This window comes from Myxocyprinus asiaticus, chromosome 15, assembly GCF_019703515.2.
Source record: "Myxocyprinus asiaticus isolate MX2 ecotype Aquarium Trade chromosome 15, UBuf_Myxa_2, whole genome shotgun sequence".
Lineage (NCBI taxonomy): Eukaryota > Metazoa > Chordata > Actinopteri > Cypriniformes > Catostomidae > Myxocyprinus > Myxocyprinus asiaticus.
This window is the reverse complement of record NC_059358.1, coordinates 40,363,653-40,376,128: the sequence shown is the minus strand read 5'-3', so window position 1 is coordinate 40,376,128 and position 12,476 is coordinate 40,363,653. Positions and strand designations below refer to the sequence as shown.

General features: G+C 37.0%; 1 protein-coding gene across 1 annotated transcript in view; it reads right to left on the bottom strand.

Moving 5' to 3' along the window:
* LOC127452613 (A disintegrin and metalloproteinase with thrombospondin motifs 16-like) overlaps positions 1-8,885 on the bottom strand; it is a 100,289-nt gene extending 91,404 nt beyond the window's left edge. Inside the window, exons 1-3 of the mRNA XM_051718224.1 lie at positions 8,661-8,885; positions 8,471-8,567; positions 3,090-3,424 (exon numbers count right to left, since the gene is read on the bottom strand). Coding sequence (XP_051574184.1) covers positions 3,090-3,424; positions 8,471-8,567; positions 8,661-8,789 — 561 coding nt within the window. The 5' untranslated portion in view covers positions 8,790-8,885. The remainder of the gene's footprint in view (positions 1-3,089; positions 3,425-8,470; positions 8,568-8,660) is intronic.
* Between the last annotated feature and the right edge of the window lie 3,591 nt (positions 8,886-12,476).

The following is a 12,476-nucleotide window of genomic DNA, read 5'->3' as shown; positions in this document are numbered from 1 at the left end:
TATATATACAGTAGATATGGCAGAAAAAGTAGGAGCAGTATGGTAGCATGCCATTTCCGAACTTAGCCAGTGTTAACCAATGGTAAAAGTTTGGCTGGTTAGCATGCTTAGGTTTGCTGTTATACCCTGCTGGTAGATGCCATAACTACACCACTATGTGGGCAAAAAGCATGTTTCTTCATTGACAGCCATAAAAAAAGCTGGTATTTTTGCTAACAAAATAATTATTTTGTTTTGTAAATACAGTATTTCTTCATATTATAGTTTTACCAATGCCTGATTTTTTCTCTCAAAGCAGTGAAATTGACTTTTTCTCTGTCTGCTGCCTTCATCATAGCTCAAAATAGCTGCTAATGAAACTCTTGGAATTCATGTGGAGCCATTAACCATTGTGCGTTATCAGGATATAATTTTCCTACTGCTCCAGAGTGATCTGTCACATGGCATTTACAGTTCAGGTGATTGGTAAAAAAAAAAAAAAAAAAAAAAAAATGCCATTGAGATTAATGGAAATGGAAAGTCTTAGACACAGTGAGGTCCAAAAGTCTGAGACCAAATTGAAAATCTGAGATCTTTTATTTTAAACCTGGAGAAAAAACACAGAGGAAATATATTAGATTCTGGACTATTTCTGGGTCACTGATCAATGCAAGAAAGTTTGTAACATTGACCATGTTAACTCTGTACAAAAGGTCAGATTTATTTGCTTATATTGAAGAACACATTAAGCTTTTTGGAACATTTTAAAATCATGCTGAGGCAACATGTTTTGCAATGTTGTGGAGTCCAGAGCTTCATTGTATGGCTTAAGGGGGACATACTAAACAGTAATTGTGAAATTCATGTGAATTTTTGAATTAAAATTTTCACTCATTAGATACTTGTTTTGCTGATGATATAATTTATATGAAATTGGAAAAGAAGGCAAAATAGAGGCATTTTCAACAGTGGTTATAGAAATTTGGACCCCACTGTAATATGAAAAGTTCATAGGTCCTGTTCCAACAACTGATTTTCCAACCTTAATTTTACAATAAATACGATAAAAAATATATAAATAAAAAAAAGAAGAAAAAAAAAGTTTGAACAAGTGCTTTGAAAATGGCCCTCATACTAATTAAAAGAAGAAGAAAAAAAGAGGTCATGCCAATTTTTAAATGTTGCTTTGGAACTTCTTGCCAAAACAAAGTATTACCAAAAAAAATAAAATAATAAAAAAAAAAAAATTAAAAAAATAAAACCGAGGACAAGAATAGATCCTCGAAATATCTATTTGACTAATAAAAGGAGGCTCTGTTCTCTAGTAAAACCTCCACTGACCCAAATGTATGTGGGTTATTGAGTAACTGGTTTAAGGCTCTATTGATGGGACAGGGCACAGTATGTCAGTCCAGTCAGAGTAAAGTCATGAGAACTGCGGCACAGTCACTTTGCTCTTCCAGAGCATACTGGGAGCTGACTCTCGTGCAGCCTATGAGCCAAAATAACAAAAGCACTCTGGAGGGTTGAGGTTTCTTTTCACTGTGAACATTATTCCATGGAGTAAACAAATAAACAAATAGAAGTAGACTGATGAATAGAGCAGAAATAACCATATTTGAAATTCAAAAGGCCTGCACGAATGATTCAACGCACAGATGATGACACAGTTGTCCTAATACAGTTCATTCCAGAAATGCTTGGGGTTGAGGGTCTTAATCTCTCTAAGGATTAGTGAATACTTTCTGGTTTGTTTTCATCATCATTGTCAGCTATTTGTATGACTAAACATGGAGATGAATCAGCCTATGGAGATAAGGCTGAATCTAATAAAGTAGGTTGTAAATATTTTCCACACGTCAGATGGTAAGGAATAAAGTAGAATAGAAAAGATTGGAACATAATAGAACAGAACAGAATAGAGTACAATAGATTAGAAGATAGTAGAATGGAAGAGTAGAACAGAACAGAAGAGAGCAGAATAAAATAGAATTGAAAATAAAAGGATAGAGTAGAGTAGAATAGAACAGAATGGAATAGAGTGTAATAGTATAGAACAGAACAGCAGAATAAAACTAAATAGAATTGGACAGAGTAGAAGTGTGGAGAGTACAGAACAGAGTAGAATAGACTTGAATAGAATAGAACATGATTGGCTAGAACATAGTAGGCTAGAGCAGAGTAGAGTATAACAGAGTAAAATAAAATGGAGAATATAGAACAGAATGGAGTAGAATAGAATTGAATAAAGTTTAATAGAAAATAATTGAACAGAACAAAGTAAAATAGAACAAAGTAGAGTAGAATAAAATGGAGAATAGTATAATATAGTAGAACAGAACAGAGTAGAATAGAATATAATTGAATTAAACAGAATGAGTAGAACAGAATGGAGAACACAGAACAGAGTAAGCTACAACAGATAGAATAGAATGGAAAATATAGAATAGAACAAAACAGAGTAGAAAAGAGTGGAATAAGGTAAAACAGAGTAGAATAGAATAGAATAGAGTATAATACAGTAGAATGAAATGGATAATACAGAACAGAGTTGAATTGAATATAACTGAACAGAGTAGAACGGAACAAAGTAGTAAAGAATAGATTAGAATGGAGCATACAGAAGAGAGTAGGCTAGAACTGAGTGAAATAGAACAGAGCACAGTATAACAGAGTAGAACAGAACAAAACTGAATAGAACAGAGTAGAATACAACAGAACAGAGCAGAATAGAATGAAGAATACAGAACAGAGTAGAGTAGAATACAATAGAATAGAGTAGAATAGAATAGGGTATAACAGAGTTGAATAGAATGGAAATTATAGAATAGAACAGAACAAATTAGAATATAACAGAGTAGAATAGAAGGGAGAATCCACAAGATGTATCTAGCACACAGTATAATATAATATAATATAATATAATATAATAATAGAAATTTATGTAATCAAAAGGTCTGCATACTTTTTGAAACGCTTCTCTTTCTTACTGCACTAGTTACCTGCCAACAGCTCTCTGCATGCTTTGAATCTCTTTCTGAAAACAAGTCCTTTCTTGAATCAATCAGCTCTCAACACACTGAAACAGGATAACCCATCAATCCACTCACCATCCCCACACATGTTGACAGGGCCACGGATGAGTTGCCCTTTGACCTCAGCACCCCATGGTAGAAGCAGAGGTCATCTCTAGGAAAAGGCTGCAGGCTCTTGGTGCCACTCCTGCCCAGCGTTTGTACAGTAAAGCTGGGTGCGATCAGGTCACGTGACGGCTGCAGGTCCAGGTGGAAGTCTTGCCCTAATCCATGGAGTTTGAAGTGGACACTCGAGCTGGGGTCGTGACCTTGGCCATCTGTAGAGCGCTTCCTGCGGTGGTGGTGGGCCACAGCATGAGAGATGTAACGCCCTTGATGGTCCACCTCGTACGGGGCAACAATCTCATATTCTACATGGAGGAGAAACGGGAGGTCATCATGGTAAATGACCATTTTTGCAAGGTTGGAACTGAATCCATTATTTCAGTCTGGGTATGGATAACATATATTTTAAGAGATTTTATTTTATTTTATTATTGTTTTTTACATAGAAATTACACAGACCTTTAATAATTAAGTTTAGAGCTAGTACTTGGGTGGTATCCCTTAAGTACTGTATGTCAAATGAAAGTGTCTGCTTTTCCACTCATAAGGCTGGCTGCAAATTCTATTGTCCAAGTACACCTCTTAAAGTGGGTGGATCGAGAAATTTAAATACATCATTTATTATTTTATGATCCACAACTGGGTAGAGACAATACTGTATATTGCAAATGCACTACTGTTACTGCATAAAATAATTGCATCTAAAGCAAGCTGCTTTGAATTAAAAGAAGGGTGCATCGATATGCTGCTCATGTGGCCATGTGAAAGACTGAAGAGGTGTTTTAATGTTGTGTGAGTCTGACCTCTGAATACACTCGTGCTCCTCTCATCCTGGAGGTGGTCTGGTGGCTGAAGTTATAAATGTTTTTACAGACACGACCAGACAGATTTATGATCTCTGACCATGAGGTGAGACACTCATGAGAAACACACTAATGACACACACACACTCAACGCTCTATGGTCTTTCTCTGCATACACACCAACATTGGAATTGCAGGGGGTTAGAGGGGGGCAAGACCCTAACCGCTTCTAAGTGCACCTTGGAGTGTAATTTATCTAAATTTGTTTTTACAGCAGGAGGTCGACACCTCCATGATTTTGGACTAAGATTAATGATTTCAAAGAAATATTAGAATCAACAATAATAACTACAATTAAAATAGCTATTTGCATTGCTATCCACCATAGATATAGAAATGCATCATATAGTGGAGATGTGGTTTAGTGTGGAGGAAAACAATTCCATGTTACCATAGATACACTTTCATTTCTATAAAGGTGAAAAAGAGAAAGATCCAATAGATGTTGGGCATTTTATTTTAATTATTTTTTGTAGAATTATTTTTTTTAAAAATAAGCTGCCCATTAAATACATTTTAAAAAGATTTTAGTACAGGTAATATAAGTACATAAAGTCGGAAACACTTTACATTCATTTTCTCTTTGTTAAGGGTTTGTAAAGGGGTTAGTTAATGATTGATAAGTCATTTACAAATGCATTATGAATCATTGGCATGCAGTTATAACAACATGCATAAAAAGGGTGACTTTCATGCAATACTTGCCAAATAGTGAGCAATTTTACTCATATATAATAAATGCTTAATAACTCTTATTCAACATTAGTAACTTATGAAAATGTATATTAATGTAAAGTGGACACATATGAAACATTTATTAAGGAGGTGCCAACATTAAAAAATCTCTGTGCATAAAGTTCAGTATGATTTAATGGTCATCAGGCTTTATTATATGATACATGCTGTTAATGAGCACCTTAGGTAACTAGGACAAGGTAAGTAGCAAGGGACAGCACTCGGAGTAGCAACAATCAAGAAAAAGTGCCGCAAAATCCTGGTGGGTCTGAGTACAGTAATGAATATGAACACAAAGCGGACTGTTCCAAAATGACATAATCTCTTCTTTAAATCTTACCATAATAGTCTATTTTTGCTGCATTCTGACATAAATCATTAATTATGGCATTTTATGTTTTTTGATGACTTTAATATGAATAAAATATAAATTAACATGTATATGTAAGTTGTGAAAGTCACCCTTTTATTCATGTTGTTATAACTGCATATACATGATTTTAATATTGTACATCCTATATGTATATTTTTGTCTTATTGTGTATTTCTATATATACTTATATTTCTATTCGCGCTTTATTTTTATTTTATTTATTTATTTTTGTGCACTGGAAGCTTTTGTCACCAACAACAATTCCTTGTATGTGGAAGCATATTCTGATTCTGATAATACATTTATAAATGACTAATAAACCCTTTATAAACCATTATCAATTTTTATATCATTATCATAACATTAATGTTAAGTGTTACTATTCAGTCTAATGGGATTGTTGCCCACCACAGTAAACCAAAGCATCTATATATAATGTATTGTCCTTTAATGAGTGCACATGACTGCAACTGTAGAGTTAAAGGCTAGTAGCATGATTCTTGAAGTAGAAGAACATCACATTTTATTGACATCACTGTGAATAAAAAAGTTAGTTTTTACATGCTAACTTGGAGTTGCCATCCTTATTATTGTTTGTTTATTTATTTATATTGATTTATTTGTCTACTTTTGGAATACTTGGATGCGTCCACACTAATACGTTTTAGTTTGAAAACGCATCTTTTTGTCTACATTTTGGCCTTCCGTCCACACTGAGATTACAACGCGAAGACAGCGTTTTCAAATGTATCTACTTGGGAGAGCGAAAACGCTGTCTTTGCATTGTAGTGTGGACAGGGAAGAAGGAGATATCTGAAAACGATGACGTATTAATTGTCATGCGATCCATCCAACCCAAAACAATCAAGATGGCCGCCCATACTGTAGCCGAGTTGTTGTGCCTGCTATCCACTTTGATAGCATTGTTAAAGATAAATGTTGCCTTGTACTAGCTTAAAGGGATAGTTCACCCAAAAATGAAAATTCTTCCATCATTTACTCACCCTTATGCCAACCCAGATCTGTATGACTTTTCATCAGTTGAACTCAAATGAAGATTTTTAGAAGAATTTTTCTGCTCTTTCTGTCCATACAATGCAAAGTGAATGGGGTGGCAAAATTTTGAAGCTCCAAAAATCACACAAGTCATCATAAAAGTAATCCATGAGACTCCAGTGGTTAAATCAATGTCTTCTGAAGTGATATGATAGGTGTGGATGAGAACAGATCAATATTTAAGTCCTTTTTTACTATAAATTATCCTCCCTGCTCAGTCAATCTCCACTTTAACATTCTTCTTCTTGTGTTTTTGGTGATTCACATTATTTATGCATATCACCCCCTACTGGGCAGGGAGAAGAATTTCTAGCAAAAATGGACTTAAATATTGATCTGTTTCTCACCCACACCTATCATATCATGTCTGAAGATATGGATTAAAACACTGGAGTCATATAGATTACTTTTATGATGCCTTTATGTGCTTTTTGGAGCGTAAAATTTTTGGCACATGTTCACTTGCATTGTATAGACCTACAGAGCTGAAATATTCTTCTAAATATCTTTATTTGTGTTCTGCAGAAGAAAGAAAGTTATACACATCTGGGATGGCATGAGGGTGAGTAAATGATGGAATAATTTTCATTTTTGGGTGAACTATCCTTTAACATTGCATTCCTTCAAAGGCGACAGGAAGTTTACTCAGAATTGGTGTCTGGAGGCGGAACACGGGGACAATTTGTATTTTAGACCTTACATGGAAATTACGCAGGGCCATGCTTCTGTTTGTTTGTTTTTTCCTCGCATATAAAGGGATTTAAGCCTTTTCATATGTTTCAGTGTGGAAACGGCAGTGTGGACAGACAGCGTTTTGAAAACAGAAACACCATTTTAAAATGTATCCGGATTAATGTGTACCTAAGACCTGCTTTCTTCAAAATATTGGGACCCTCTTGAAAGCTTTGGTATAATTTAAAGGCTGGTGCACGCACACACACACACACACACACACACACACACACACACACACACACACACAGGTGTGGCTATCCTTATGAGGACTCTCCATAGACATACTGATTTTTATACTGTACAAACTATAGATTTTATCCACTAACCCCTAACAAATCCCTTTCTAAAAAACTTTCTGCATTTTTACATTTTCAATAAAACATCATTTAGTATGTTTTTTTTAAGCGATTTAAATTATGGGGACACTAGAAATGTCCTCATAAACCACATTTATAGCATAATACCCTTGTAATTACCAGTTTGTAACCTAAAAAAATTTCCTCGTAAACCACCCAAACCTGTACACACACACACACACACACACACACATGCACACACACACACACACACACACACACACACTATTATATATGTCCACTCCAGTCTCTAAGCCCATGCCAAATAGTGCAGAGACTCTTCACAGGATAAAGGCAGTAAGTGCACACAGAGACTGTTTGTAAAGCTTGGTTGATTGATGGAGAGCTTCTTCAAGTGTCTGCCTTTGTTCATTGTTCCCTAAGTCCCAGCGCATGCCAATTTTTGTTCTACACCTCTCTTTCTCTCTCTCTCTCTCTCTCTCTCTCTCTCTCTCTGTGTGTGTGTACAGGTTTTACTATCCTTGTGGGGACCAAATGTCCCCACAAGGATAGTAAAACCTGAGATCACCTACGTTGTGAGGACCAGTCAGCGGTCCACACAAGGGAAATGGCATATTAAATGATGTTTTGTTTTTTGAAAATGTAAAAATGCAAAAAGGTTTCTGTGAGGGTTAGGGTTAGGGGATAGAATCTATAGTTCGTACAGTATAAAAATCATTATGTCTATGGAGAGTCCTCATAAGGATAGCTAAACCAACATGTGTGTGTGTGTGTGTGTGTGTGTGTGTGTGTGTGTGTGTGTGTGTGTGACCAGAGATAATCAGTGAACTAAAGCATATCCATAAGATAGACATCAAAATCAAAATCCACTTTTATAGCGGGTCAGTATACAGTAGATTCGGCGAAATATGTCTAAATATCCCAACACAAGAGTTTCACAACCGTTATTCGGGGGTGTTCTCATTAAGGCTCTCATCAATTAGGATATCTAGCGCCACCTGCCGATGAGATCTCATGCAGACCGTGCATTTCTACACAGCTCGTGCAGTAATAAAATCACTCAATTACAAATCCACCTTTATGTTTCTTTGGGACGTTATAACTTTGTAAAAAACAAACAAACAAACAAACTAAACAAAAAACATAATAGCCTTTCCTTCTTAAATGCATGATGCAATTTAAATACATTTCTCAAAATCTTCATACAATAGAACAAAAACAAAAAGTGCGACTGACAGCTGTCAATCAAATCAAAGGTTGTTATGCTCTCACCTGTGTTGTGAGGCAGCCGCAGTGATTCCAGCAGAAGTGCAGGTTCATTGTTTACATGAGCACCGTGATGAAGGGTTGCAGATGCAAAGTGAGGACTCTACATGGAGAAACATTGCTTAGTGAGCATGCACATATTGCATTGCAATTATAAAAGCGATTTCTTTGATGAAAGAGGCGCATACATGCTCACCTCGAGGCATCCGAGTATAAACATAAGAAATAACGACAAAGAAGAGATGGATCCGGTATAATTCCTCCTTTTTGGCACAGAGCGCTGGCAAGCCATGTCTCCCCGCAGACCCTTCTCCAAAATGTGCATGCCGTGAATAACCTCTGTGCGTCTCCAAATGCGCGCTGCGCTCTGAATGAAACACTGGACGCTCGTTTGAACTATTTTAGAAAAGCTGCCATATAGCATCAACGAAGTCCTTTTGAATCACACGGGATTCCGAATGCATGATCTGAATCCTGATCCAACATCATGTTTATGGAGAGGATAACAGTGCCATTCTTCATGCAGACGTTAACTGTCTCAAGCTCAGCAGTGATCGCGCGCTCTCTCCTGTCAGTGCGCTTTGGTGAATGAGAGCGCAATTCGGCACGGGTAAGCGGCGCACACGCTTCCAAATAGCCAATCACAAGTCACACCTGTGCGCGAGACAAGCCCCGGGACGCGTGATGAGGGGAGGATCTAAACACCCCACCTCCTATCCCGGACCTCTGCGATTCCCACTTGATAAAAAGGTCAAACACTCTGTAATGCATTATACATTAAGTAAAATCCTTTAAAACTTTTCATGTTGCACGTCCACAATTAGTTAAATTAAGCTTGATTCATATGATCAGTATCAGTGGCTCCAAGGTTATATGCTACATTGTTGCATGTTTAATTTAGTGAGTGGCACCCAGGCACAGTTACACAGTACAGTTATTTTGCATTCCAGTTTTGGGTAAAATGTCTTAACTCTTGGCAGTCCAATCAAATAATGAGTGAAGAGATGTTAAAAAAACATTTGAAATTGATTCTGGTTCATTTATCACCCTGGAAATGTTGAGTGCATTGCGAAATACAGTATTCCACACAGTGTGCTCTGTTTCAATACTGCACATTTTGGAAATATTTGAAGTCATCCAGATGTTTCATAAAAGGGAATTTACATACTGCATAGCAAACTACTGCATACTCCAAGACTAGTATGGCAGTGTGCTCTTCCGAACACATTCCAACTTTTTCACACACTCATTGCAGGATTTACCAACCACATAATTTGCTTAGCTCAGAGTAAGTATGAATCCCAGCAGCTGTGTTGGACAATGTTCCCATAGCTCACCAAAGCAGATGGGCTGATTTTGTGACAGTTTATATATATATATATATAGAATGACCAACAATTAGTTAGCTGTGCTGATCTGGTGTGCAAGGGTTACAAAAACACTCTTTTTATAGGTGTTTTGAACAGTCTTTTATCAAACAATCTGGGCCAGTAGCTTTTTTTACAGCTTTTATATGATGTCGCCACAGAACGGCACAATGAACTTACAGACACACTCCTTTTTGTCTTAATTGGGGTAAACATGGGGTTAAGTGTCTTGCCAAAGGGCAAATAATAATGGCTCGTGTCTTGCTTCTGGTGGTGATTGAGCCTGATGGTTATCAGCCCCGTAACAGATGACATGCCCGGTACACCACACCAAACCACTGCATTTTATTAAATGTATCCTAAATGAAAATTAAATAAACTCATGAAATTAGATTATATCAGTATAAGCAAAGCAAAAAGTTGAGTCCAGTGGAAAAACGTGATGTGTTACAAGATGGCATTTTAAACTGATTAGTGTTTGTGTATATACAGGATGCACCTTCCATTATGGAGCACTGCACAATTAGATGCAATGCACTTTCTAAATAGTCACATAGAGATGGTATAAGAGCATGTGATTGACAAACAGGTAAATTGAAAAGAATTAACTGGAATGCTTTCAGATTCTTGTAATGCAACAAGTGCAGCATGAGTGCTGACTTAGTTAGGATGCTGTGTGTTTTTATTTTTATTTTATTTTTTACAGTTAATAGACACCGTTGATAATAGTGTATGTACAGTAGATACTTAGCCTTGTTTCTCATGGAAAACCTCAACTAAAACATAAAAATCATTATATTCCCATGATGCCAGGGCACTGCTTGCAACATAACACTCTCAGAAACAGAATACGTTTTATTGTAGTATATAGTAAGACCTCCAAGATTCAGACAGCACAGTTTATAGCCATTTTATTGTGTCTTATCTCAATGTCTCACAATGTTTCTGTTAAACTGCTCCTCACATTTCAAAAGCATTTCCCCTGTGATTTCTCGACACTGTTCTTGCCTTGTAGAATAATGGCCACTGCAGGCAGCTAACAATCCATCTCTTGAGCTTGCAATGAAATACAAAAAAACTGAACAAAACATACAGTAAAGCAATAATAAAAGGAAGGCCTATCAAATGCATATGGAACTCTGATCACAATGAAATTAAGGTAATATTTTTCAGATGGGCAAGAAGTGTAAGCTATAAATAAATAGTGTTAGAAGTCAATGATGTTTTATGATGGATATGACATTATACAGTGTGACAGAGAATAATAATTTAAAGAGGCCCTATTATGCTTTTTGGGATTTTACCTTTCCTTTAGTGTGTAATATAGCTGTTTGTGCATGTAAAAGGTCTGCAAAGTTACAAAGCACAAAGTCCACTCAAAAGGGAGTTACTCTCTCCCACAGACAACACTGCTCAAGAACTACAAGAAACGGCTCGATTGTAGTCCAGCCATTTATTCCGTAAGGTATCTACATCACAATGTAATACATCTGCATAATGCCCGCCTAAGGGCTACTTTGGCCCACCCTCAAACAAAAGTAGTTATAGCCGAGGCCAGGATGAGTTGGGTTAATGTTTTTCGCAAGTTCGATAAGATGTTGTTTTCTTCACTGCGAAAGCAAAACCTCTTTGTTGGGACATCTAAAGGCAGACAAATTGAAGAATCAGCGGTTAAAATGTATTTTTCAACCATAACCAATGCTGGATTTTCAGGTCGGTTACTCCTGAAAGATGGTGCAGTTCCCACTTTGTTGGGACAATCTGGCACGTCAGGATCACAACCTGTAAGTATGCTTGATTATTTGTGGATTTATCTGCTACCGAGGGCTCAAATGCGGAGTTTTGTAGTGTAGCTACGGTGTACACCCAGTGCACAACTGTAGGACTCTGCTAACCTGCTAGCTAATGTTATTGTGTTGAAATAGTTTTGCTAATCAGCTGCGGGCCCACTTTTACCTACAATTGTGTGGAATCATGCAGATTGTTTGCCGTTCTTAATATCATGATCAAGTGAGGAGATGGATTTATTTTTACAAACGGTCATTTTACGTCTGCAGTCCATGGTAGTGCTCGGTTAACTTGCTATGTAACGTTATTGTTTTGGTAAGGGTTTACTATTCAGCTGTGGGCCGGCTTTTACCTAAAACTGTGTTACAAAATGGTCGATCTCAAGAGTCTTATATAATTATAGAATTACAAGCTGTAATGTTACGGCCGCTATCCATGGTAGTCCACGGCTAACTTGCTCACAAACCGGGAGTAAGCCTCTGTTCTCCATTCATAGATCGGGCAAAAAAGTTCGGCTACACCCATTCCAGCAAAAGATGTCTAACTTAGATGCACTATGTGTCTTTTACTTGAAGCTTTGTTAGGTTCACAATAATCAACAATATACTTGTAAGAAAGCTGCAAATGTAAAACTTACCACTGTGAAACGTCCTGTTCAAGTTGTGCTTGCGAAGGTGGTTCAGGTCGATCAGCTTGTTCTTCCAAACTTTCATTATCAGACTCGGGCTAGAGCTGGTACGGCAAAAACCGACGGCACTGTTACCATAGTTACAATAATGTTTACAGCTGTTAAGGAAGCCTGAAACTCAGTTATGGTAAGCGGCGTTACATTTCCGACACACGGTTGACCAATCACA